General features: G+C 35.5%; 1 protein-coding gene across 14 annotated transcripts in view; it reads right to left on the reverse strand.

The window, feature by feature from the left end:
- Positions 1 to 24,260, reverse strand: part of STXBP4 (syntaxin binding protein 4) — a 75,829-nt gene extending 51,569 nt beyond the window's left edge. For 3 of the 14 annotated variants that reach the window (XM_033002614.2, XM_009965756.3, XM_033002620.2), the window contains exons 1-13: positions 18,020 to 18,195; positions 14,502 to 14,575; positions 14,218 to 14,313; positions 13,161 to 13,230; positions 12,243 to 12,317; positions 9,962 to 10,047; positions 9,177 to 9,306; positions 8,477 to 8,609; positions 6,268 to 6,374; positions 5,685 to 5,868; positions 4,549 to 4,627; positions 1,638 to 1,720; positions 1,053 to 1,149 (exon numbers count right to left, since the gene is read on the reverse strand). In XM_033002614.2, coding sequence (XP_032858505.2) covers positions 1,053 to 1,149; positions 1,638 to 1,720; positions 4,549 to 4,627; positions 5,685 to 5,868; positions 6,268 to 6,374; positions 8,477 to 8,609; positions 9,177 to 9,306; positions 9,962 to 10,047; positions 12,243 to 12,317; positions 13,161 to 13,230; positions 14,218 to 14,313; positions 14,502 to 14,575; positions 18,020 to 18,087 — 1,282 coding nt within the window. In that variant the 5' untranslated portion in view covers positions 18,088 to 18,195. The other 11 variants (XM_042802368.1, XM_042802371.1, XM_042802367.1 and 8 more) reach the window with 11 other exon arrangements.
- Between the last annotated feature and the right edge of the window lie 66 nt (positions 24,261 to 24,326).

Consider the following 24,326-nt stretch of genomic DNA (forward strand, 5'->3'; position numbering starts at 1 on the left):
TTTCAGCAGACCCCTGTGAAAAACTAAAAGAAATCTGCACACCTCTTACACACCTGCCCTTCCTGATGAATTGACCTTACTAGAAAAGACATAGTGTCTCTGTAGGAAAAAAGAAAAATTTTGTGCTAGCTCACAGTTCACAGTTTCCTTTACAGGTCCCTTAAACCCCTGGCAGAGACCTGGTAAAACTGATGTTGACCAAGTTGAAAGTTTTAAATACAAACAATACAGCAGTCTCAATCAACATGGCTTGGATTAACCATTCATTCTCAATGTATATAAAAAAAAATTCTGCTAGAATGTAACAGAAGAGTGGAAATGTAAAGGCCAGTTTGTTTATACCACATAAAATCTGAGGGAAGATCCATCATCTTTATCAATAAAATATTTGAAAAATCCAGTATCTTTTGGGATGGTTAAGTACAGGAAAATAGTTTTCATATACTAGTGTTTGATGCTGTTTTTTCATAAACTTTAGGTAAAATGAAATTTCCATCATTTTTAGCATCAGAACTATCATCTATCTCACAGTTTATGAGAAAAATTCTTAAATTGTTAGTGTCACCTACCAAAATCCTCATAACCAACAGAAGCAACTTATTCCAATCAGAACTAGGTTTATCTAGAAGAATCATGATGGTATCTCTTTCTATATGCAATACTTGAAATTCTCTTGCTTCTTACAAACTAAACAAATAATTTGTCAGTTTAGTTGGTTCAACAAGTCTCTTTAACTATCAATATTCTCTCAAGTAAAGTCTGGAACAACTACAGTACCCTACTGCCATGGCAAAAATTTAGGAATTTGTGAGCACAAGATCAAAACTTTCTCAAGGCTACTCTTAATTAGATAAATTTGTGATTTGTTTTCCAATTAGGTATTTCAGAATTCCAAGCTTATTCTTATACAGTAGAATAAGGTTCTTAGCTAAAAGAACCATTTTATTTGTAGTAGCAACCCAATACTGACAGGAAATATATTAATGGTTATTATCTATCATTTCTGTATTCCTACATTTCATTATTTTCCATGGTAATTAACAAATTATTACCTCCAAAAGACACTGTTCCTTTAGAATCTTTCTGAAGTTGCTGCCTTAGGGCTTGCTGCTGTTCATCTGTGGGCTGAATCCCAAGATAATTCAATGCCTGGAAGGAGAAAACTTATTTTGGAGAAAAAAAAAGGACTGGGGATAATGACTGCAGGGACATGGGGGAATAATTAAAGAGCTATAGTTCAAAGAGCCTTTGTAACATAGTACACTCTCACTGACATCACTTTTATTCCAGAGTCACCTGGTGACTTTTCTTTCTAATTGATAGATGTTCAGATATTACTCAACCTTGAATACAGATGAGTGTAATAAGCAAAACCCTTTGTCCTTAATAATTGCCTTAAAAATCCTGAGGGATGTTCAGATTCTCAGAAGAGTTAATCAGTAATTAGATTAACAAAAACAGTAATTTGCTCAATGTATAAAATGAAATACTGGCCTACAACCTGAAAGAACTACCAGATAGAAAGTCTGGTGTATAATTTCTACTTTAAAGTTTGCCGGCTTAGAAATATTCTCCAGATGTTTTATATGCATCATGAAAGTGGAGAAAGGAAAACTCAAAAGTTTGCAAGTATTTACCCTCTCCAGCTTTTCTGCTTTGAGACGAATAGTAGAGTTCCTTCCTTGCAGCTCATAATCATCATTCTGGCTGGAGGAAATATCTAAGAAGAAAAAAATTAAAATTAAATAATGATATAGTTGTAACTATTGCTTTGAAAAATTTGTTCTGAAGCTGTGCTCTTCAAATGGATGCCAGCTGAATACCCACTCACCACAAATAATATTTAGATTGACTTTTTTTAAAAAAGACATAATTGTAATAAACAAACGTTATGAGTATCAATCACTTAGCTACTTTTTCACATCAAAAAGTGACAAGTAGCAAAGGAACCAGGAATAACTTTGAGCGATCCATCAAGCATATGGCTTATACTTGTGGTATTTTCTCTTCTCTCAGAGATACACAGTTACTCTGGAAACAGAAGGGGAAACACACTTGTGAATTCTGAGAAAGACCTTCAAGACACACCCTCAGCATGATCAACAGTTCCCAAAAGCATATCAAGTTATCTGGAAAACACTGTGGAAAGAGAGGGAATGACCTGTTGCCAACTAAAAGCTGTGTGGAGTTAGTTTAGACTGAATTCCAGCAGGCTCCTCACTATTTTTCCTGTGGAGGAACTCTTTTCCGAGAACTACCATCCATTAAGCCACCATCCGTCATCCCCTCCTTTCCAGTCCTTATAGTCAGAAATATAAGTTTGCATAATTTTAGCTAGTTGCATTAATAACTTATGGTGCATCTATTTTACTTCCAACATACACAAATTATTAAGCTGAGGAAAGGGAAAGAAGGTAGCAGTACTAAGCAGTCCATATGTAAGGTTTCAGAATAATTGCCTTTTTTTTTTTTTTTTTTTTTTTCGGTATGCATGCTTAGTTTTAATGGAACTTGACAAGTAAAGTCACAGCTTTGTCAGGTTTCAGACACACCTGTGGATAAAACACAAGAAGCAGCAATCTTTGGAAGCCTTTGATCACAGACAGTAGGCAAAAGGAGCAGTTAACTCTCAATTTCTTTGGATTTTAGATGTATGTAAATAGAACAAATTCACTGAGTTGTTTTTGGCAGAAGAAAACTGAATACTTGTTTGCGGTCACTATTTATAACTATAATTCAGATCTTAATTCATTATTTCATTAATGGACTAGAGAAGTACTGAAACGAAAGCCAGCATTTGAAAACTAAAGGATCTTGCAGTTTGAGATTCTCTCTAAAGGAACAGAAGGAATCGCATAATTCTTTCTTTTTTTTTTCCCCAGTTTCACAGCATATCTGTTTCCAAGCTCAAAGTAATTTACATTCTCTTTATATGCCAAAAGCATAAACCAAAACATCTTGAAAATCTCTGACACTAACACCTCTCACATGCTATATTAAATTCAGAAGCCAGTGGGCTAGAACCTCAACTGAATTGGCACACTTCCTTTGAACTCCAATGAAAAGCCTTGTGTATGAGCTTGTGCAAGAATTTCTCAAAATTATGCTGATTTTTCTTACAGCATTAAAAAAAAAAAATCTTAGAGTTACTTTAATTTTTCAAGGTTATCTATAAAAGGTTGTCCTTAAAAAAGGGCAGCATGAGAGAAGTGGCAGCTTTGACTGAGGATACGCTATTAAATAAGACAAAAATGAAGAAGACAAGAAACAGTACAAACTGGAGCTGCAAGTATTTCTGCTTTCCACTCTACTAGCTACGTTATTCAGATATGTTAAGAAACTGCAGCCACCTTGGTCTCTTTAAGCAACAGTGAAGCTCCGGAGTATTGCATTATATTAATTGAATGTCTTATATTCTGAATATATTACAAAATAGCCTTTTGTCCTGTTGTTCTGATTTAGCTGCGGTGTTTTTCATGATCAATGTGAAAAAAACTGTATGATCATTAAACTCCAGGTGTATTCAATACTACAACCTTTCCAATTTCAAAAGTTCACCTTCGGTCAGCTCATCCTTCAAGGAAGGAAGCAAACTGATCAGATTTGCAATATGGTGACTGTTTCATTTGAAATTTGGATATGTAATATGGGCCATGATAAATGCAGGTAGAATTTAAATAACATCAGTGGAGTGACATCTAGAATGATTCAGATCCTGTATGTTTGTCCTTCCTCTTCTCAGTATATTAGACATCAAGATGAGAAGCACAGGTTATGCTTACTTACTACTGCCTGAAGAATATAGTTCAGGTCTTCATACAGAAATTCAGAATTTAATCAGTTATTACTGTGTCAGTTGAGACTCATTATTATGTCGAATTACTACATTTTCACTATTTGTAAATACAACACGTATTTGTAACCCAAAGGAATTAAAACTGCTCAGTTCAGATATGGTTCTGACCAAATTCCACAACCTCTGTTTTATCTTGGTGTTGTTTTCAAAATATATATATTTAAATATATGATCAAAGTGACTGTTGTCTTTGTTTGAATATCACGACTCTCCAATATATACACACATATATTTTCTATTTGTTATTAATTGAATAACTGTTAAAGTGGTCTGGATGCTATTTCTATCCTTTCAATATGCTGCCCTGATTTAAAAACAAAAAAAAAAAGTGTAAGCAGTATACATCCACAGAATTTCATCAAATCAAGAAAGCACAGTTTCTATGGCAACCTAATCTTGATCTATATGTGAGTCTTCATTATCTGGTTTCTATTGAGTCTATTACCATTACTGCTGTATAGCAAATGTTGTGATCACTCATTTTTGTTTGGTTTCAGCTGTTTCTAAAGACAATGTAAGTTATATTTGACAGAAACTACTAAACAATCCATTGATCTCAGTCCTTTATTTAGTACTACAAAAATAGTGCAATATTCCTTTTTTTAAAGATTATTGAGTCTCATGATGTACTATTTTCTGTATGACAGTTATGGAAGAAAAAGAGGATGTCAGGGAATTAAATCAGCATTTACCAGTGGCAGACACATCAGCAGGACTGCTGCCTAGGGAAGTAATTGGAGACTGCTCACCCACCTTGACTCCAGTTTCCATCTATGAAAGAAAATCAAAAGTAATGAAATACCATTTCTAAAGCAGATCACAAGCCAAACTAGAAATACACATTAATGTAGAAGAGGGAAAGGAAGGAAGACCAGCGGGAGAAATAGGCTGGATAGATCAAAACAACCCTAGGAGAAAATGGAAGGCACAGAGAGGTCATGGTGGTGGTAAGCAATGCCATTCGAAAAACTTAGATCAGGGCCTTATCAAAACCTTAGTTAAGTTTTGAGTGTCTTCACAGATTAAGACAGCATAGTCTCTCTACGCAACCTGTTTCAATGTTTATATCTCTAATAGGAAAGAAAAACAGGCAAGAATTTTAAGTACAAATATAAGAACAACTGAGAATCACCTCTTTTGACTTGGTGTTTGACATGGAACATTTTGTTCCTCCTTTTTCAAAGACAGTATGTCATTTAGTTTTAAAAATGCGATAAACTGAAATTTTTTTTTTAAAATTTGGAATGATAAAGTTGTTTAAAAATCTTCTTTCTTATGGCCAACATTACTTCTTTAAACTAATGGTGAGCTGTATGAATTAAAACAATTGTTGCTTAGCCAAAAGAAAGAGGGAAAAACCCCACATTCTTTTAGGACTCTGATTTTTAAGCAAAAATCTCACCATGATGGAGGTTGTGTAACTTATGAGACTGTACTGTACTCACACATATGTACTAATCAGACAGTACTTTATCTCTGAAATATATAACGATATATATCTAATTCTGAAACTTTACTCCCTAGAGAAACAGTAAGGAGAACTTGTATCTAAGAACATGGCTAATGCTTATTTTATTTATTTTCATACCACAAGCTAACTAATACTCTTATTCCTCTCATCAGTGTGGTTTACTCTATTGTTACACAACATGTTTTCTGAAAAGGTCTTGATATTCCAAAGAATTAATATTGTGCAGGAAAAAGAGCTAGTCATGTTCTTACTAGAATTGAAACTGAATTAAAATAACCCTATACTGAAATTCCAGTAAAATTAGGAAAAACAACCATTTGCTCACTTTATACTAAGAGGCGTAATAAGCATACTCACAGCATTTGGAGTGAACATTGAAACAAGCTTCCCATAAGGAGATGCAAGAGAACCAAGTACTGCAGCCTGTTGCTCTCCATATGCTGCAGAACACATTAAGAGGCTGGAAGGACGTTGCAGATTTTCTGAATAGCTGGGAATATTTTTTTGTCTAATAAAAGCTATCTCCCAAAAACTTTCACACCTAAAATTAAAATTTAAAAAGTTTCAATATATGGTATACTATACTGTTCACAAGATTATAAATTATTCTTGCAAAAATTACACTTTCCCAGTGTGTGATCTTATTTAATTATTTTTCTAAAAGTATGTTCTGTCCCCCAGCATTAAAAAGGGCAAATACTGTCATTTTGGGTTTTGTTTTTTCTTTTGGAAGTAATTAAAGTATCATAATTTTACAGGTCTAAAAGGTGTACTTGAGTATTTTTCTGTGAAATAATAATGCAATTGAATATTTTTAAAAAAATTAATATCCCTTGCATTTCTTCTAAGTACACATGACATGAAATTTCACATTAATCTGATCATAAATACAACATAATAAACCATTTTGGAGGGTTAGCTGTTTGATAGCAACAGATACCTCATCTTTGTTCGGTTGATTATACTTGTTGCCTCTTCATAGGAGACACCAATCATTGACTCTTTGTTGATGGATACAAGTTGATCTCCAGGCTTTAATCGTCCATCCTAACATAACAAACAGAAAACCAAACGCACAAATTTCGTATTAGTTGTTAACATTATAGAAAGAACTGTGTAATCACACCACTTTAACATATTCCTCTGGATATGTTAAAATGAGAAATATCAAGAATGGCTATACATTTTGGCTGACAATCTTTCAGAAATAAATAGCAGATCAAATGATAATCACCACGATTGCAGTCATTATAAAAGCTTCATCAGACAGAATGGATCTCAGATATTGCGTAAAGAAGAAATCTGGACCCAGATACATATTTCTGTTAAAAACAAACAAACAAACCAACCACATATATTTCTTTTCCAGCAAAGAGTACCAACCCATCTGACTCCAGGAAGCTTCTTTACCAATTAACTGAGCTGTGAGCTGGATTAATTTGTATTACAAAACCAAATGTTCTTGGCTATACATGGGACTCTTCAGGCACTTACTAGCCATAATAATCTTAATGAGGAAACCAGATTAGTCTATTAGAAATTCACTAGCTGAGAACATGATAGAAATAATATTGTCAACTTTGTGCTTCTGTTGAATTCATTGCAAACTTTCTACCAACACTGGAATGTATCACATTTCTGTCCCAGAGACTGTAAGACAAGACTTTAAACATGGTAGGCTAGATTTCTCACTAAGATAAACCTTTCTCTACTCACATTTTAAGAGGCCTCAACAATTTAACTGAAAATTAATGTAATTCACCTATAGTTACAGAGTTAGTTATGACATTTGTCTAATGTAATACACATCAAATTACACATAACATGTCTGTGTTCTTCAGCCCTTATGAAATTAATCACAGAATCAATCTGACCATGTGAAACAATCTCTGTACAGAAGAAGATACCTACGAAATAAGTAAAAAATCTTTTCAAGACAAATATAATTTTACATATTTAATACTCACATACCATAATTTTAGTTGTGTTGTTTCAAACCTATGATGGCACTTTACTACATTTTTTTGTAACTTAGTGTTTTGGTTTTGATTAAAGAAAAAAGTTGTAGATCTTTTATTTTGTTTGCATCCAGTCTATTAAAATATATTAATTTCAATGCTGCCCTCATGTGGCAGAGATTTAAAATACGCTTGCTACTTCAGTTTCTCCAACAGGATAACCAGGACTGGGAAATTATCTCTACTATTGCTAATATTAGAACTTGTTACAAAAGTCTCAGACTATCAATTATGTGTGATAGGCTGTAAATTGTATGTTTACAATGAGAAAAAATTTTTAGAAGCCACAACAAAATAAGAGAAAACAAAAGAAGAATGATTATTATTTACCTACTTAAAAAAAGTCCTGGAGAAACATTGCAATTTTTCCTTCCATATTAGCATTTCAGGATTAACCTTAATCTACAATAATTCAGTCACAAATAGTTAGAGACTGTTTTGGGGTAAAACTCATTGCCTGTGAAATTAACTTGTACCCTGTTACTTGGCAAGAGGCAAAAACTGGTTATCTGCACATCAAGTTAACCACAATAACTCAAAGGATGCAAAAGGAGACACTTGAATAAACAGTTTTGTGTACCTGAACCAGACAGTTCTGTTTTTTATTTATTTTTTAAAACTGACAAGCCATCCTTATTTACATACTGCATTTGTCATAAATGAAAACAGTAATCAGTACTGATTCATTTTATTAGTCTGCACTATCAGATTTTTTTTTTCTAATTTCCCTACGCAATGCTTTCCAGCTGCAAGGATCCATCTAAATTAAGTCTAAAATGAAAATGATTTTTTGAATGTCCAAGAAAAAGAGATGCAGTCTGTAGTTCTGTCCCATCCTTGATTTACCTCACATCATGCAACCTCTTAAAAAAGTTGATTTCTGACTTTCCCATAGATCAACTGGGGAAGAAGATCCTCATTTACCTCAACTGAACTCATGAATAATTTTCACTACCATGTAACCATGATATGGTGCAATACGGTAATTCTGTTTAAAGAAAAAGCAAGGAGAAACACAAACAATTTTTGTATTTGAAATATAACTGTATATATAAAATACTGAAGTAGGTACTAAATGGAGGCAAAAATACAGGTGACTGAAGGGGAAGGGAGGGAATAGAAGATCTTTACCTTATGACAGTCACCACCAGGGATAATTTCTTGAATATATACCAAAGGTCCTTCATTTCTGTTAATTCCTCCTACAATATTCAAACCTAGACTTCTTCCTTTGCAAACAGAGATAATCTGAAATGCACTATCCCTATGAAGACAAAGAAAAGTAGAATTACTTCACAGAACTAGATACTCAATAAAGACTCAAGTGATGCAGTATTTTTATCTTACTGTTTCCACAAATATGTATTACAGCAAAAAATAGAAACAGTGGACATTTAACCTCAATGTTCAAACATTACGCTGCCTACTTACTACAAAATCAGCAACTTCAAGTGTTACTTTTGGCAATTACAAAAAGAATTGATATACTGTTTTACAAAGCTAAAAGCTCCTCTCTACCGTATCTAACCAAGGCTTATGGGAGTACCTAGGCACACATAAACCAGAAACATTAATTCATTAGGAGACACAAAGATCTAAAGTCAACCTAATTAATCTACTTCTACCATGTAAGCAATAAACAAATGAGAAAAATAACTTATTAAAACTGAAAGTCTACAGTATCAATGGTATTGTAAGTTACAGGATTTAAAAAAAAAAAAAAAAAAAATTGAACACTTAGTGCTCGACCCAAAATTTTCCTGACCAGCCAAATACAGACAGCATTTTCTACAACTCACACAAGAGAGTTACAGTCAGTTTTGGAAATTACTTTGCAAACTTTGCAGATGGTGCTGCAACAGAATTATTTCTGCTGACGGTGGTGATATTATCCTTCAGATGCAACTGAGGACTGTGTGACCTTGATGATGACCCAGGAGAAGGGCTGTCTATAGATTTTGCTTAAAGAAAAGAAATAAAACACACAGTTGGGAAAAAGCACAAAATTTCAACTCATGTAAGTAAGTTCAGTAGGACTATTTTCATGTTAGAAAACTGAAAATCTATAAGCAATCGGACAACAAAAGAAAGGTTAAGTCTACACAGCTAAGAATTGCAAGCCACCCAGGGTTCCAGGAATAATTATTTAAAACATAGCAAGTGATGATTTTTTTCAAACTGGGTGCAAAAAAAAATAATCCCAAATGCCTGCTAAAGAATAATCACTCATGCTATATAAAGGCATCCTAATCAGGCTACAATTGCACTAAGATTAGGATTTAAGGTATTCTAGCTCAAATCTTAGTATTTTAAAATCTTATGGTACATTTCATCTACAGATGCCAAATACTTTTCACATTATTCATTAATTAACATTGCTGAAAGTAGGTGGTAGTATACTTAAAGAGGTGGGGAAACTGACATACAAACCCCTCTACATGTTTAGTCTACAAACTAAATGTTAAGTAAGCAAACGTGTGTTTTCCCTGACTTTCTGTCACTTCCTCCAATATACCCTCCTCCTGAATGAAAAGAGTTTTAAGTGCAAGCTTCTACTCCACTTAAGCAGAACTACAGTCCTGCAGCATTATGTCAGGCTAGGAAGCAATCTCTCACCAGCTAATAGCTGTGTCGGAGAACTTCTTGCAGAGTTGGTATCATTGTGAGAGCCGTATTTATCCATCAAATCAAGAAATTCTTTCCTGTGGCAATAAAAAGAACCTCCTTTGTCAGGATTCGGCATTAGTTAAAGCATACCCTTTGAAACTTGCTACTCTTTCTACTTAACAGTTACCCGTCAAGAGAAGGAAGCTCAGCCTCAACTGAAAGAGGAAAGTTCTGTCAAACGTTCAGAAGAGGCAAGAAAAACATAATATAATACAGAAAGATTAGGATGGAATAGCAAAAGACTATGAATGAAATGGGCTATTGCTAGAAAAGTTTAATTATTACCTCACTTTACCCCAGATTTCAAAACTTTAAAAACTCATAATTCAAGTCAACTACAGTTAGTAAAATAGTGGTATTACTTAGGTCCAGAACAAGTTATTTATATTAGAAGGAATGAGATAATATACTTATAGCATGCTCCTATTGTTAAAGAATGCTTTTAGTTCAGCTACACTGAACAGGAACACAGAAGAGACTGACAAAGAAAGATGTGACACCTCAAAAAGAGGATAGATTAAATATTTATTGATTATTCAAGAGTGAGTAAAACAGATGCAAATTCTTCTATTTAGCTTTCTCAGAAATTTTAAGTCTATTTCATCTGAGGTAGAGATCACTATATATTGAAATACATGTGCTTGGGCTTTGCTTATATTTTTCATTATTAAATCTTTTTTAAAAAGCCCCAAGAGATGAAATCAAGGGCAATATTTGGTTAGGCACATTGTTGAAAAAAATAAGAATAAAAAATAGAGGCAGTTCTTTGCAGAAAATAATCATATTGTAACAAACTGGCAAAAAAGCAGCAAAGATGTACAACCTGTATCATATGCATTAAAAAGAAAACAAAAACTCTTGATTAATATACTACTGAAGCCTAATTTAAAAAAAAAAAGTTTCTAATCTGAGCTATGATTACCTCAGTGATAACAGATTAAAACGATATAAATTATCTAGAATGATATAAACCAGAAATATCAGCAAATTAATATAGAATTAGAGAGAGAAAACATAAATTAACTGATTGCAGGGAAAATAATTCCTAAGTAATTCCAGTGACTGCTGAGGGTTGTTGAAATCTGCTGGATGCATTTTTTTAAAAATGACAGAATTTATTGAACTAATGGCAGACCTAGTGAACACATATAAACACAGTTGAGTGTAAATCAAATAATCTTTTAGCACAGGACTGTACAGTCACAAGAAATTAATTCACAGGTGTCTGAGTGACAGACTGTATGCAAAGGCAAATTCTACACAGGCTGTTGGGCATACCACCAGAACGGTAAAAGGACTGATGGATTTTAATTATTCAGGGAATTTAGAGCAACTAGGGCAGTATGCTTTAGGTAAAAGCAGATTAAGAGTGGACCTCACATGTATCTAGGCAGCCTGAAAAAATGAGAGATCAGGGGCTACAGACTGATTTAAATGTCTGTCAAATACAAAAAATAAAGAAACAGAAAGAGAAAGCTTAAATCAAACAAAAAGACTGAAGGAATTTAGAGAAAATTCCTTTATGCAGAGATTACTCTGTAAGTGGAACATGTCAGGAAAGGCAAGTAACAGCAGATACTCTTGCAATGATTATCAAATACAGTTACGTAACAGCTGTTTCCTCCAGAGATTTAAGTCAAAGGGGACACAGACCTGGATCCTAGCATTTCCGATGATTCTCTGCCAATATTGGTTTATATGCTTAACTTTAAACAGCTTAACTTTTAAAGCAATATTTAACATAAATGTCCTTCTAATGGAGGTATTTCGGACTACCTGCTGCAGTGAACAGTTTAACCTACTTATCCAGACTAATTCAAAGCTCATTAAAGATTGAAAAGCAAACTTCTGAGGTGAAACATTAACTAAATCTGCCTTTCTTCAGAAGGTAAGACCAGCTTAAATTAACCAGATCTATGGTATCATAGGTCTAAGAGATTCCTCATTTTTTATTATTTTAAAATGTGAGAAGTATAAAAAAAAAAAATCACAGCAAATGATTTTTAATGGTATTAGCTGGTAACATAACAATTCAATCCTCTTAATTAAACTGAGATTGGCCTGAGCTTGCTACTTTGATGCAAATGGTCTCAGAATGAATTGGTATCAAAATGTGACATGTGGTGCAATTTTGTGATTAAAACTAATCTGAAAGAAAAATACATGCAAGCCTGCCCACCCAACCTTTTATTAGTTATGAGGTTAAAACAATGTTTTATTTTTCTCTTACTTTGCTTCTTCATCTCTAGCAACTAGCAGAGACATGTGATTAGATGCTGATGCTGCTCGCAAAATGTCAACAGCCCTAGAAGAGGGGGAAAAACAACCAAATAAATATACCAGGATGCTATCAAGACGTACACAGTGTGTAATGCTAAAAGAGCAGGAAAATGGAAAAATTCTTAATGTTAACCATTTTGACTGCCAGATACAGAGAAAAAAGCTTGCCAGCAGCATAACAGAAATTAAGCACTGGAGAACTGAGTGAAAGACAGACTGTGGGGAGTGTGTGCCTGGAGACAGAAATAAATTGGGATTGCCCTCTCCTTCCCTTCCCTTTTGTCCCCATCTCTCCTTGGTCCCTCCTACTGCCTTCCTGGACCTCCTTCAGGACTAACAGCCTACACCAGAACAAAACTACTGCTCAGGTATGTTTCAGTGCTCAGGATTTCCCTCAGCAATATATACTGTAATTTTTCTTTGAATTTTAAATCTATGTCTCCAACACTAAGCTGCATTGATTTCTGGTGATCCAGCTACAGAAACCATCCAACATATTATGCAGATTTTTCTAATCAATTTCTCCTTCATTATCCCGTTACAATGATACTTGTTAGCTGCATCATTTACATTCATCAGTACTGAACCAACAGATAGTTGTAAAAATATTTTAACAGTTTAATATGTTTTAATGCTATTTTCACATACATTCATAATCTACATCATTAAAGAACAAGCATATTCTGTCATTATAAAAGCCTATAAAGTCCTGTCACTGTCCCATGATAGTTTTGCCGAATTAGATTTACAGGATAAATTAATTGCCAGTTGGAACTCCAAGGACCTCAGTGGAGTTGTGCTCTTTCAATCATGGGTCGATAATGTCCAAAAAATCCACATAAATTCTAATAAATAAGTACAAACATACCTTTCATTGGTCACTCCAATTAGGTTTTCTCCATTGACATCCAAAATTAGGTCACCAGTGAGCAAACGGCCTTGTAATGAAATCAAAGGTAATGCATGAATCAACAGGAACATGATGAACATATTATATCACAGTAATGAAACAGGGCTTTTTCTTTCCATTTTATGCAATCTGATGCAATAAAGAACCTTATGACTTTTAGCAGATTAGGTTCTGATCCTAATTAAACTAGGTTATTCTGATAAGACAAGTAACTATCAATCAAGTCATATTAATCACAGAATAGCCACTAGAAGTGAATGTTATTTAACTATTTGTATTTTTTACACTTAGCACAAATATTTGTGGGACTGGAATTTATATTTCACAATTCTAGAATTAACTTTCAGCTGAATTTTGCTCTTAACATACCTGTAAGTTACCATGCATCAATATATTAATGTTTTATATATTAATAAAGACATCTAAAAGATTTTTTAGAAACAAATCTGTTTTTCACCTTCTGCAAATCTCCAGTTTAGGAACTATCACTTTTGAAGTAGATTTAGATTATCTGAAATGATCATTCTACACAAGACGAGATGAAATCTCAAAAACTGTATACAGACGTAGAAGTATATTCTCTAACTTTAACACTGCAAACTCTACCTAGTATAATTTCTTCTTTCCACACCAAACAACTTAACCACCATTAAAAAAAATGTAACTGGAACTCATTAAAAATCCAAGTTCTATAAAGGAAACACCACTCTTATCCCTTATCAATTAAAAGAGATTTAGCATCTCAACACTTATTTAGCAGTGCTGAAAGACCACCAGTTGCTTTCACACCAGCCATATCTAGATTTGAACACGTTTTCAAGAACTATATTAAAATCTTTTCCGATGAAGGGCCCAAGTTTCATTTCTCTATCTTAAAGTAAGCCTCAGCATCATGAATCCTGATTAAACCATGCTATTTTAAATATCCTTATCCACAAAGTAAAATAAAGACGACTTCTTTTGACAGCTTTTTATATGCAGCGTGTTTGTAACAAAAAAATCTAAAATTACTTACTATCTACAGCAGCAACCCCTCCAGGCAGAATTCTCTTTATGAAAATCCCATAATCTTCTTCTGTTTGTGCTCGATAGCCTCCAATAATTTTAACTCCTGCACATCAAACAAAAGAAACAAACAAGAAATTGGTTATTCCACCTACTGTGCTAAATGGATTTACAGTCAATCCAAAAAAGCCAGATAAATTAAATTTCTGCTGATGACAGTGTGAACTGGAAAAGCTCACCATGTGCTTTTAGATTTGGTTTACTCTGAATCAACAGAACATGCAATCTAATTACCTAATCCATTCTGACAATCAGAAAAAGAAATGCGGTGAACAGCTCGATTGATTCCATGAGGGCCCATAATAGTCCTAAGAAATAAAATAAAAGTCATTAAATCCCTAATTACAGAAACATATGTAGAGCTATGTTAACATAAAAGAAATTACAGTGACCATGTTTTTAACTCTAATACAAACCAAAACCATTTTTCCCCACTGACAACTTCATGCTGTTCGATACCTCTGCACCTCCCCTTTCCCAATGAAAAAAATCAATCTCCTCATAGCAAAATATAAGATGGCAAGGTAAAATAAAGTACATGTAGTTTAATTCCTTCTCCTCCAAGGCATTTCAGTCTGAACTGTGAATCCCAATTTATTTATAATAAACGGATTATGATTAAATAGAAAAAAAATCCTGCAACCTGGTCCATCTTAGCATTTAGGCAAGAAAAACATCATAACATCTTAGATCAAGTAATCAGTATTAAAACAAAACCACAGCTAAAGCAGTGTTACAAGAATATCTTCTAAAATATCTACCATATAGTTTTGTGGTTATTTATCTACATAATCTTTTCCTTAAAGTCTCTCATTTCCTCACTCAACATTGTTTTCTTTCTCTGTTTTTAAAAAAGGTTTCTTTCCAAACTCTATTGCCTACTCCCCTGTGTACCTTCCCACCCCAAGACAAAACACCAGGATGGCACTTGAAATTGTCTAAAGGCATATTAATACTTTGGAGGTGGTTGATAATGCTAAAGAATTAAGGAAGAATACAATGTATTTATAGTTCCATCGGAAACATGATCAGGATACTGTTCTGTGAATGGAAAGTGTTAAGAACACCTATAAATCCAGATTGCCCTTTACCATTTTTTATTTTTATTTAGATGAATTACTATAAAAATAATCCAAGTTGTATCATAGCTCCTTTGCCCTCCTACTGTACTGTTTTTGGAGAAGGCTCATCAGATCCCTTCTAGAAAAAAAAGCAGAAGCACCACTTAGGTTTTTCTGCTTTGACCTACATATTGTTCTGTATCAGATACTGAGTTGCATTTTCTGGAGCATGATGTTAAAAATGAAACGTAACAACCAGAATTCATTAGCAGGGGTGAAAAGAAGATCAAAGTGGAGGACACAGTGACCCAAATCCTCCCACACAACCAAATCCAGCACACAGCCTGAACTCCATGCCTGAAACTTGGTATTTCTGCAAAAGCCAGAGTATGTGTCATTAAAAGGTATTGTGCCAGTTGGAAGAGAAATCCAGAAGGTCCAAATGTCCCTAAAGTCTAGCACCAGGCAAGAGATCCAGCTTCTAAAGAACATCTGCAATTCTTTTTGATTTAGTATAAGAAAACTGGATGAGTTTTTTATCAAGTGATAAGCACTTGGCTCTGAAAAGCAACAATTTGTTCTACAACCTCAAATTCCCAAGTATTTGCAAAATTTGCCTTTGTTTTAGAAAGGCTGGCCATAAGAACAGACCTAATAATTCACAGGTTTAGAAACAAGCAGGAAGACTATGCTTCAGACATTGTCTAATTTTCATTGTAGTATTTCCTGAAGAATTTGTTTTATAAGCTAAAAATAAATGATGAAACCTAGTTAGTGTAGTGTATTTGGCCACTGACATGACAGCACATGACCTTGCTACTATGTGACAGAGTGTAAGGCACACTTTGTAAGGCTAAAAGTGAAACAAGCTGCTTTAACTTAATTACAGTCTGAAAGGAAGAATAAATCCTTAAGTTTGCTATTTCTCTGACAAAACTTTTTTTATAAACTACTTCCATACTACAACAGCAGAGTATTTTGCATTACTACCTAGTACTGTCACTTCAATTATCCCATGAACTTAAATTGTTTTGAAGCTGAAAGACAACATACTAGTTATGTTTTTACAGGTCTGTCCTGATTTATATCTATCTTTGAACACTTAAACAAGGTATACTGATCTTTAAAATAAGTAGACAATTCTATTTTTTTCTCTCTTGCCTTCTGCTACTACTGTTCTGTTTCTTGCTCTGCCATGCTCTTAGCAGTTTTCACATAGCAGATTTTTATTAAAATAAAAAAGCAAGAACAAATGTTATTTCAACCTCACATGTGAGTTTACTTTCATGAAGTCTCAGAAGATCAAAGCTCAGACTCTAAGTCTAAAGCTCAAAGTTCACCAGAAGATGTAGGACCTATTTATATACTACCATATAAAATGATCATGAAATATGATCAAATTTGGACACAGACACTTAATAGGAAAGTATCTACATTTCTAGAAGTAACAGGCAATACTTTCAAGAGACCCTAACTAACATGAAATGAATTCTGACAAAGAGGATACAGAGAATATACAGACCAATAATTCACAATGGAAAGGAATAAGATACCTCTGAAACTGTGAAATTGTCATGATGTTGGCTCCTACAATTATAAGGAACTAACACTTTGAACAGACACCTTTATAAGGCATTCAATTGTATTTATGCTCTAAAGGCTAAATCCCTCCAATACAGGCACTATAAAATTACTTTAGCACATAAAAGTAAAGACAAGGATCTTCAAATACCCTGAATTTGTTTAGCATATCACATCCTGTTGACTTCTGGTGTTAAGTTTTTCTCCCATATAACTCAGAGATGGATCTTCCAGTCAAGCTACTTGTCATAGTTCTAATAAAATAAACAGGGATTTAACAGTTTCACTATAAAAAGACTTGGGTTTAGCACCCATCCAACATTTGTTTCATGTTATCATTATTTAATATTAATGAAATGTTAGAATACTTCCCCAAAAACACTGGAAATATGCTCAACAATATAAGTAAGTAAACAGGCTTCTAAACCAAGTGGCAGTAGTTAAAAAAATAATTTCATAAATTAATGATTAATAAATTAACTTCAAAAAATAACGTTCTATGTAGAAAAAGATGCAAATTAAATAATCCAATGTTGCTGCTCATTCCTTGAGAAGTCATGCAAAAATACTGGTAAGCAAGCTTTTAGCAGACAGAAGAAATGGTGTGAGACAATAGATGAAATAAAGAAGCAAGACTCTACAAATGTGCACTCTGATACACTAACAAATACTAAACACTCCAACTGAATCCTGGAATGCTAGTAGACTATGTGCATATAGTTTTATGTAGATGTTCTAGTAAAGAGAGTTAAAATGAAATATCTTATACTTTTTTCTATTACTTTTTAGCAGCATACAGAAAGAAGTTCAACAGCTTCATATCTTCTAGAGACTTATCAGAACATATGACTCCAGATATTCCTCTGATTTGTATTCTTGATAAGTTATTAGCCATTTATATACACAAAATATTTATCTGGGTTTATCAGTGGAAGAATAATACCCTTCCCTCACAAAACAGATAATACTTGACACAAACAAAAAACTAAATGATAAACCCTGACTGCTTATGAAAAGCTGAAAATACCTACAGCTTTTAAATTATCTTTACTGTACTCTTCTCAAAAACAGACTAGAAGAATGCCATCAGATGCTAATGGTTAAGCATACCAGTATAAGAGAGAAAGACCATCAAAACGCTCTGGTTCGTCTTCATCTCCTGGTGAGAGTAAGGACATTCTTCTGTACAGCAGCAAAGACAACGACAAAGCAACCACAATACACTGGAGGTTTCCAGTTCAGCTGGATAAAGGTTACATGCAGGACAATTTCTGCTACTAACTAAAAAAAACCCCAGACAGACAGCGCTTGAAATGAGAGTGTCTGCCTACTTAATCTTCTCTGAAACTCTCTGCGTCACATGGACTAATTCACCTATCGAAGTAATGTTTACTTTTTCCCCCATTTGAAATGGCAATTTATAGCAACTTTGAAGACTGATAAACACAAAGGATAGAAAATTTATTTGCATTTACTACAACTGTGATCATGCAATCTGTATCTAGCAGCCAAAGGCAAATGAAATAATAAAAATAATAATCTTATTTTCTCATGTTCTTCCAACAATTTATTTGCATGCTCCCTCCAAACAAGGTCAAAAGCAATGACTCATGACCTTTCTAAAGCAGTCTTCCTAGCAGACTGGTTTATGTACCTCCACACACAAAAGGGAAAGCCAACAAAGCAGACAGATCGAAAGTATTACTGAAACAAATGTCATTATCCTATTACTTTTCAGCCTCAATCATGGTATTGATTTGTGTCATGCTTTAACTTGGATTTTAGTCTTTCAATATACAACAGTCGAAAGTAATTAGGTTACATATTTTTCTCTAGAAACAGAGTCTGACACATCTGTTTTTTTGTGAAAGCAAATTAAAATGGTGAATTTACATTGTTGCACTGAGAATAATCTAGTTGAAAAGGAAAAAAATATACCACTGTTCCCAGAGGTAAGACTCTTGTGATGCAAGGCTTGGTCTTCCAGATATATGCATATTTTCAGAAGTTCTGAGCACCTGACATCAGTTTGGTTAACTGCTATTTTCTTCCAGGCTTGCATCAAAAGAGGCACTCCTATTACTCCCTCTCTTTCTAAAAGATCTTGAAAAGCGTGCAGTTTAAAATGAAAACCAAATATTCTGTGTTCACTGAGGACTTTAAGTAGAAAGGTGAATCCTCTCCAGCAGGGAGTAACCCTGTGATGAGACGGCATCTGTCAGCGTCTAGAGCTGCACAGCAGGACAGCCTGGCTATGTGAGGAATGCATATGCTTATCTCATGCACCTTTTTTTTTTTTTTTCTAAAGTTGTAGTGACTGTGATTTTATTACCACATAATCATTCTGGAGAAAGGATCTTTTTGCTTATAGGCAATGTGCTCTACAGTGTTTAAATACACAGAGGCCAGTCCCTAGAGCCTGCAATACACACACAAGAGGGGCATAAGGGCACCAGGTTAAGGTGCAGATCAGTGATGGAAGTAGGAACATAAAACACCCTTCCGAGTTCCCGAAACATGAAGAGCTCCACTGCCATCATTTGGATTGCTCATATCCATTAAGTGATGAAAATTTGACCCTTTGTAGTCTTTTCTCAATTGAGTTTAACTCAGCTGGTGTTACTGTCTGATGAAAGAAAAGCCACGGATATTTTAAGCATCATATCGATTAGATTTGCCCTAAGCAAGTGTCCTGGTTCGGGCAAGGTTAAAGAAGATAAAAAAAATACCCATAAGCTTTATCCAATAAAATCGTCACTGTTCTTAACACCAGTGGAATTCAATTCGTTGTACCGGTATCAAACATTTGTCAAAACAGCTCACTCAGACCAACATGGCTTGTATCCAGTGTCACGTTTTCTGCAATGGAAACACCCTCCCCAATTAAAAGTATGGCTCAAGGCTATACATTTCCATTATTAAAAAGCAAAAAAATATTTTTATTAAACTAGACATGACAAACTTTCGAACAATTTAAGCAGATATAAAGTAGCATTAAGCTTATTGCTTCCACCTCTTTTTATTAGTTATTATCAGTAATACTTGTTCAAACAATTGTTCCTCCATCCCTTCTTCAAAGTAAACTATACATTGTTCAGCTTCCTGAACTCATATCCAAGGCTTATATCCCTCTTTACTCTGAAATTCTGCTGCTGTGATGCTTTTAATGTTTCTAAAGGATTCATACAGAAAAAGTGGTATTATTGCTTCTCTTGTAAGTTCTCTGACTTTCAAGAACATACTCAGGGGAACACAATTTCTTTTTTACTTCTAGAAAGATCTAGGAATACTGTAACAACTTAAAACTCCATAAAATATAATATCAATAAGTAAGACTAAATTTTCAAGAGACAGCATTTGTTATTTTATGCAGCAAACAAACTAAGCTGGTAAACTATTCTATTCCAGCAACGTTATTACTTATGACTCACCTTTCCCAAAGGAAGTTTTGAAATGATTTAGCAACTGAGATGGATTACAGGATAATTTATCAGATGACAAAAAGATTTGCAGAATCTTCAGAAGCACAATTCGCAAGATCTTTTTGTTATAAATAAAACAAAGGTCTTTCACAAAAATCTTATGTAAGTGAATTACGCAACTGTAGCCTTTCAGGTTCACTAACACTAAAACATAAAAATTCATTATGATGCTGAGGACCACAGCCAAGAGAACGCTGTATCATACAGCGTGAACAAACACTTGCTTCTGATCTATCCAAAACCACTAATTATTCAAATACATTTTGCTGATTAGGTCATAAAGATTAAAAGAAAGCATATGTTATTATATGGCAATTGTTAAACATGAAAAAAAGCTTGAGCAACATTGTAATTGTGGAGAAGCATAAATGATTTGAGGCTAACCCCTTGTCTAGAGAAGAAAGGTATTATTTAAAGTTTAGGTAAACCTCAATCAACATATAATCAAGTACATTCTTGAAGCATTGTGCATTGATACTGTCTCCCAGGGGAAAAAAAAAAAAAGTATATAAAATTATAGTCCTCCATCATCATGTAGCTCAAGTGCAGTTATATGTACCTTTCATGTTCATCTCTTACGTGAAAAAATGCCTTTGGAATACAGTGATCTAGTAACTATTCATATAATATACCTTCCAGATGAATCTAGAAAGTCATAGCTGTTTTGAAGATGTATCTTTGTATTACATATCCTGTATTTCCATCAAGCAAGCAGAGTGTTTGCTTCTCCAGATCCCAGTAAAAGCAAGTCATTTTGAATGTTTTGTGGATGTTGTTCAAAAAAATCAAGTTATTTATGAGCTGGAGTAATTCAAAAATCAATGCTACATTGTTTGACAATTTGAATGCTATTTACTGGATTCTATTGCACAAGCACAGCAAACATGATAGTCCGGCAAGAGCTGTCTGTGCCTGTTTTTAATTATGGTTTTGCTGACAGCGTTGGCATGGTTACTTCGCAGTTTGAGAAGGGTCTGGAGTTATGATTTGCAATCATGACTGAATCCATGTTTGTCATTTAGAATCTGATCCAACTCCTAAGTGGATAACATGATTTACATAATTAATATAATTATCATTATGTATCCCATGGCATTGCTAAAAAATAAGATGGTTCCAAAGCACTACATATCAAACATTAAATGTATGCAGACGTAATATTCTGAAAAAGTAATGCATTGTAATACATAAACTCTATACCTTGTTTTATGCTACTGTATGTACCCTATGTACATAAGGAATTAATTTGCTGTATATCTTAGGTTTTCATAACTGCAGAAGCATTAAGGAATTTCTTTGCAGGGTTTTCTCTCTACAATACGAGTCCAAACCAAGTGCTGAATAAATTATTGGAAGCTTATGAACTATTTCCTCCCTTCATGTGTAAATTCACTGGTGTTGGTATGAGCTTTTCTAAGACACTGCTTCAGACTGTTTCAATATCAGTTATTTTTCTTTTAAGACTTCATCAAAACAAGATCCTACCAATGAAACTGCAATAATTTTTGTGTTACAATCCAGTAATTGTTGTATTCCTGTGTGTGGAGATAAAAAGTACTTACTTTTTATCTGTACTTGTTAGTGAATCTGTACTGGACATCTTCTTAGGTCCACTATTTTATTAAAAGTTCAAAATGAAGAATTCTGACACATGAAGCACTGGCTTATAACCAGGACAATAATTGCTGTAAAAAAGGAGAAACCGTTTTTTGAAATTTACATGGAGATGTTTATTTTCAGACACCGACAACAATTCTTATTTACTACTGACTAGCTGAAATCATGTGGGAAACTTTTAATTATTAAACAGATAGACTTCATTGCTGAAAACTGTAAGCAGCTAACAACTCAGACTTCACTGTATATTGTACCAAAACATTTGACGTTCTAATTTCCTCTTAATTTATGAGGTAAGAATTAGGGTAAACCTGAACTTCTTGTGACTAAAATCTTCTAAAAAATTAAGTAACTGAGATTACAATTTCAGGATAATGCAACTGCTAAAGACAAAAACAATCCAATTTTTTTCCAGTGAAGGTTATTTGGGGAGGGAATGTTGTTTTGCCATAAGGTGTTTTCTGTGTCTTGTTTTTTCACATTTTTTTAAAATGACTGTCCAGTATACTGTGCCTATGGAATTTTCATGTGAACTATGTAAGATGTAGGCCAAAATGCACACAGAATGGGGTTACGTATGACTAATGTAGCAAAAACAGTCATTCACACTGTATTTTTATTAGCACATATGGCGTCACCAAGAAATACAATCCTAAATGTACTGAGATACAGTAATTTGAAAAATTACTGCAAAAGCTCTAATGCAAAAATATCTGTTTGTATCAGCACCAAGTTCTCCTGACCTCATGAGCTGTATGGCTAAACGCTCACATGGCCATGAACCAAAAAAAGGATTACTCCTAAGACGTCGTACAAGGGGGACAAGGAACTCCCTGAACAACACACAGGCAAAAGATGGCCACAGGTGCTAGTGGTACCAGCGACACACTGCAAACCTGGGCTAAAACAAAGCAAGCTCCCTAGGTGCACAGTGTCAGCCTCCACAAAAGCACAATGACCTATTCCTGCAGGACTCTATTTCTGCACAAAAAAAAAAAAGGTCAAATTCACTTTGGAACATCCCAAGTTTTCCTGCAGTAAATGTTTTCAGATCTCTCACTGAAGGATTAATAAAAATGCTGTCTAAAACCAGAGGAAACACCACAATATTGCTTCGCTCCAGGCTTTATCATTCTCTTATTCAACACCCCTAAATGGAAAATGAAACACTATCATGAACTGCCAAAGTCATTGTGCGACTCACATTACTGGAACCAGCATAAGAGAAGAGCAGAGCTCTAAAGCACTAAATTCAAGCATCGCTATAGGAAAGTTTGTTACAGTGCATGAGACCAATCCTGAGAAAAAAAGACTGTGATGGTTAATTTGCCATACCTTGCCTGTCCTGAAGTTACTGCCGTTTACAAACAGTGCTCCATCACTTTGTGGCATGTTTGTGCCTGAACAAAACCAAACCCGTACTGAGTACAAAGAAATGAAACTAAACATGAACCAAAGCACCACCGGAGGGGGCGAGGGGGAAATATAAATCGGTGTCAGTGTCCACAAACCAGGCTGACCTGCGCGAAGACAAAGGGATGAAGCCCCCTCCTTTCTGCTGAAACAGCCCCGCAGCAGAGCACGGCACGGTGTGCCCGCTTGCTGCCTGCGGCCCCACAACACCAAGACGAGGAGCAGGGGCACAAAGGAGACTTTACAAGCGCTTGGTCGTGCGCTCACAGCCCCAGAGGAACCAGCCAGAAAGGTCCTCGCGTCCACCACCCTGTCCCGCTGCCCGTCGGTGCATCCTCCCCGCCATTTACCCCGCTGAGGTGCTCAGGTAGAATCATCGCCCCCTCTCGCCCCTGCTTCGCTACGTTAACCCGCTTCTGGCAGAACTTTCCGGTGGCCTCGCTACCGGCCAGCAACCAGCCCGCCCCGGCGCCGCTCGGACAAGGTGGTGCAGGACCGGCCGCGGCCACCAGCCCGGCGGCAACCCCCAGCAGAGGCGCGCGAAAGCCCGCCGACCTCCGGGGCTGCGACAGTTTTACCTCGAGCCGCCCGGGCGGTCTCGCTGAGGAGGGAGAAACAACCGGGCGGGGTCTGGCTGGAAGCCCGCGCGCCGCTCTGAGGGGGCGAGCGACCCCACCCGCGCCCCGCCCCGCCCCGCCCCGCCGGCCCGGCCCGCCCCGTTCTCCCGCGGCGCAAGCCCCACCGCCTTCCTCGGGAAAGCGGCGCACGGCGACCGCCCCTCGCGCCGCCGAAGCGGGGCCGGGCTAAGCCGGCGGCGGGGCGGGTGTGAGGACGGACGGAGGGAGGGCGGCGGCGCAGCGGCGTGTTCTCGGGCTCAAACTCTCGCGAGAAGAGCCGCCCGCGCC

Source organism: Tyto alba, unplaced genomic scaffold (assembly GCF_018691265.1).
Source record: "Tyto alba isolate M040663 unplaced genomic scaffold, T.alba_DEE_v4.0 Super-Scaffold_39, whole genome shotgun sequence".
NCBI lineage: Eukaryota > Metazoa > Chordata > Aves > Strigiformes > Tytonidae > Tyto > Tyto alba.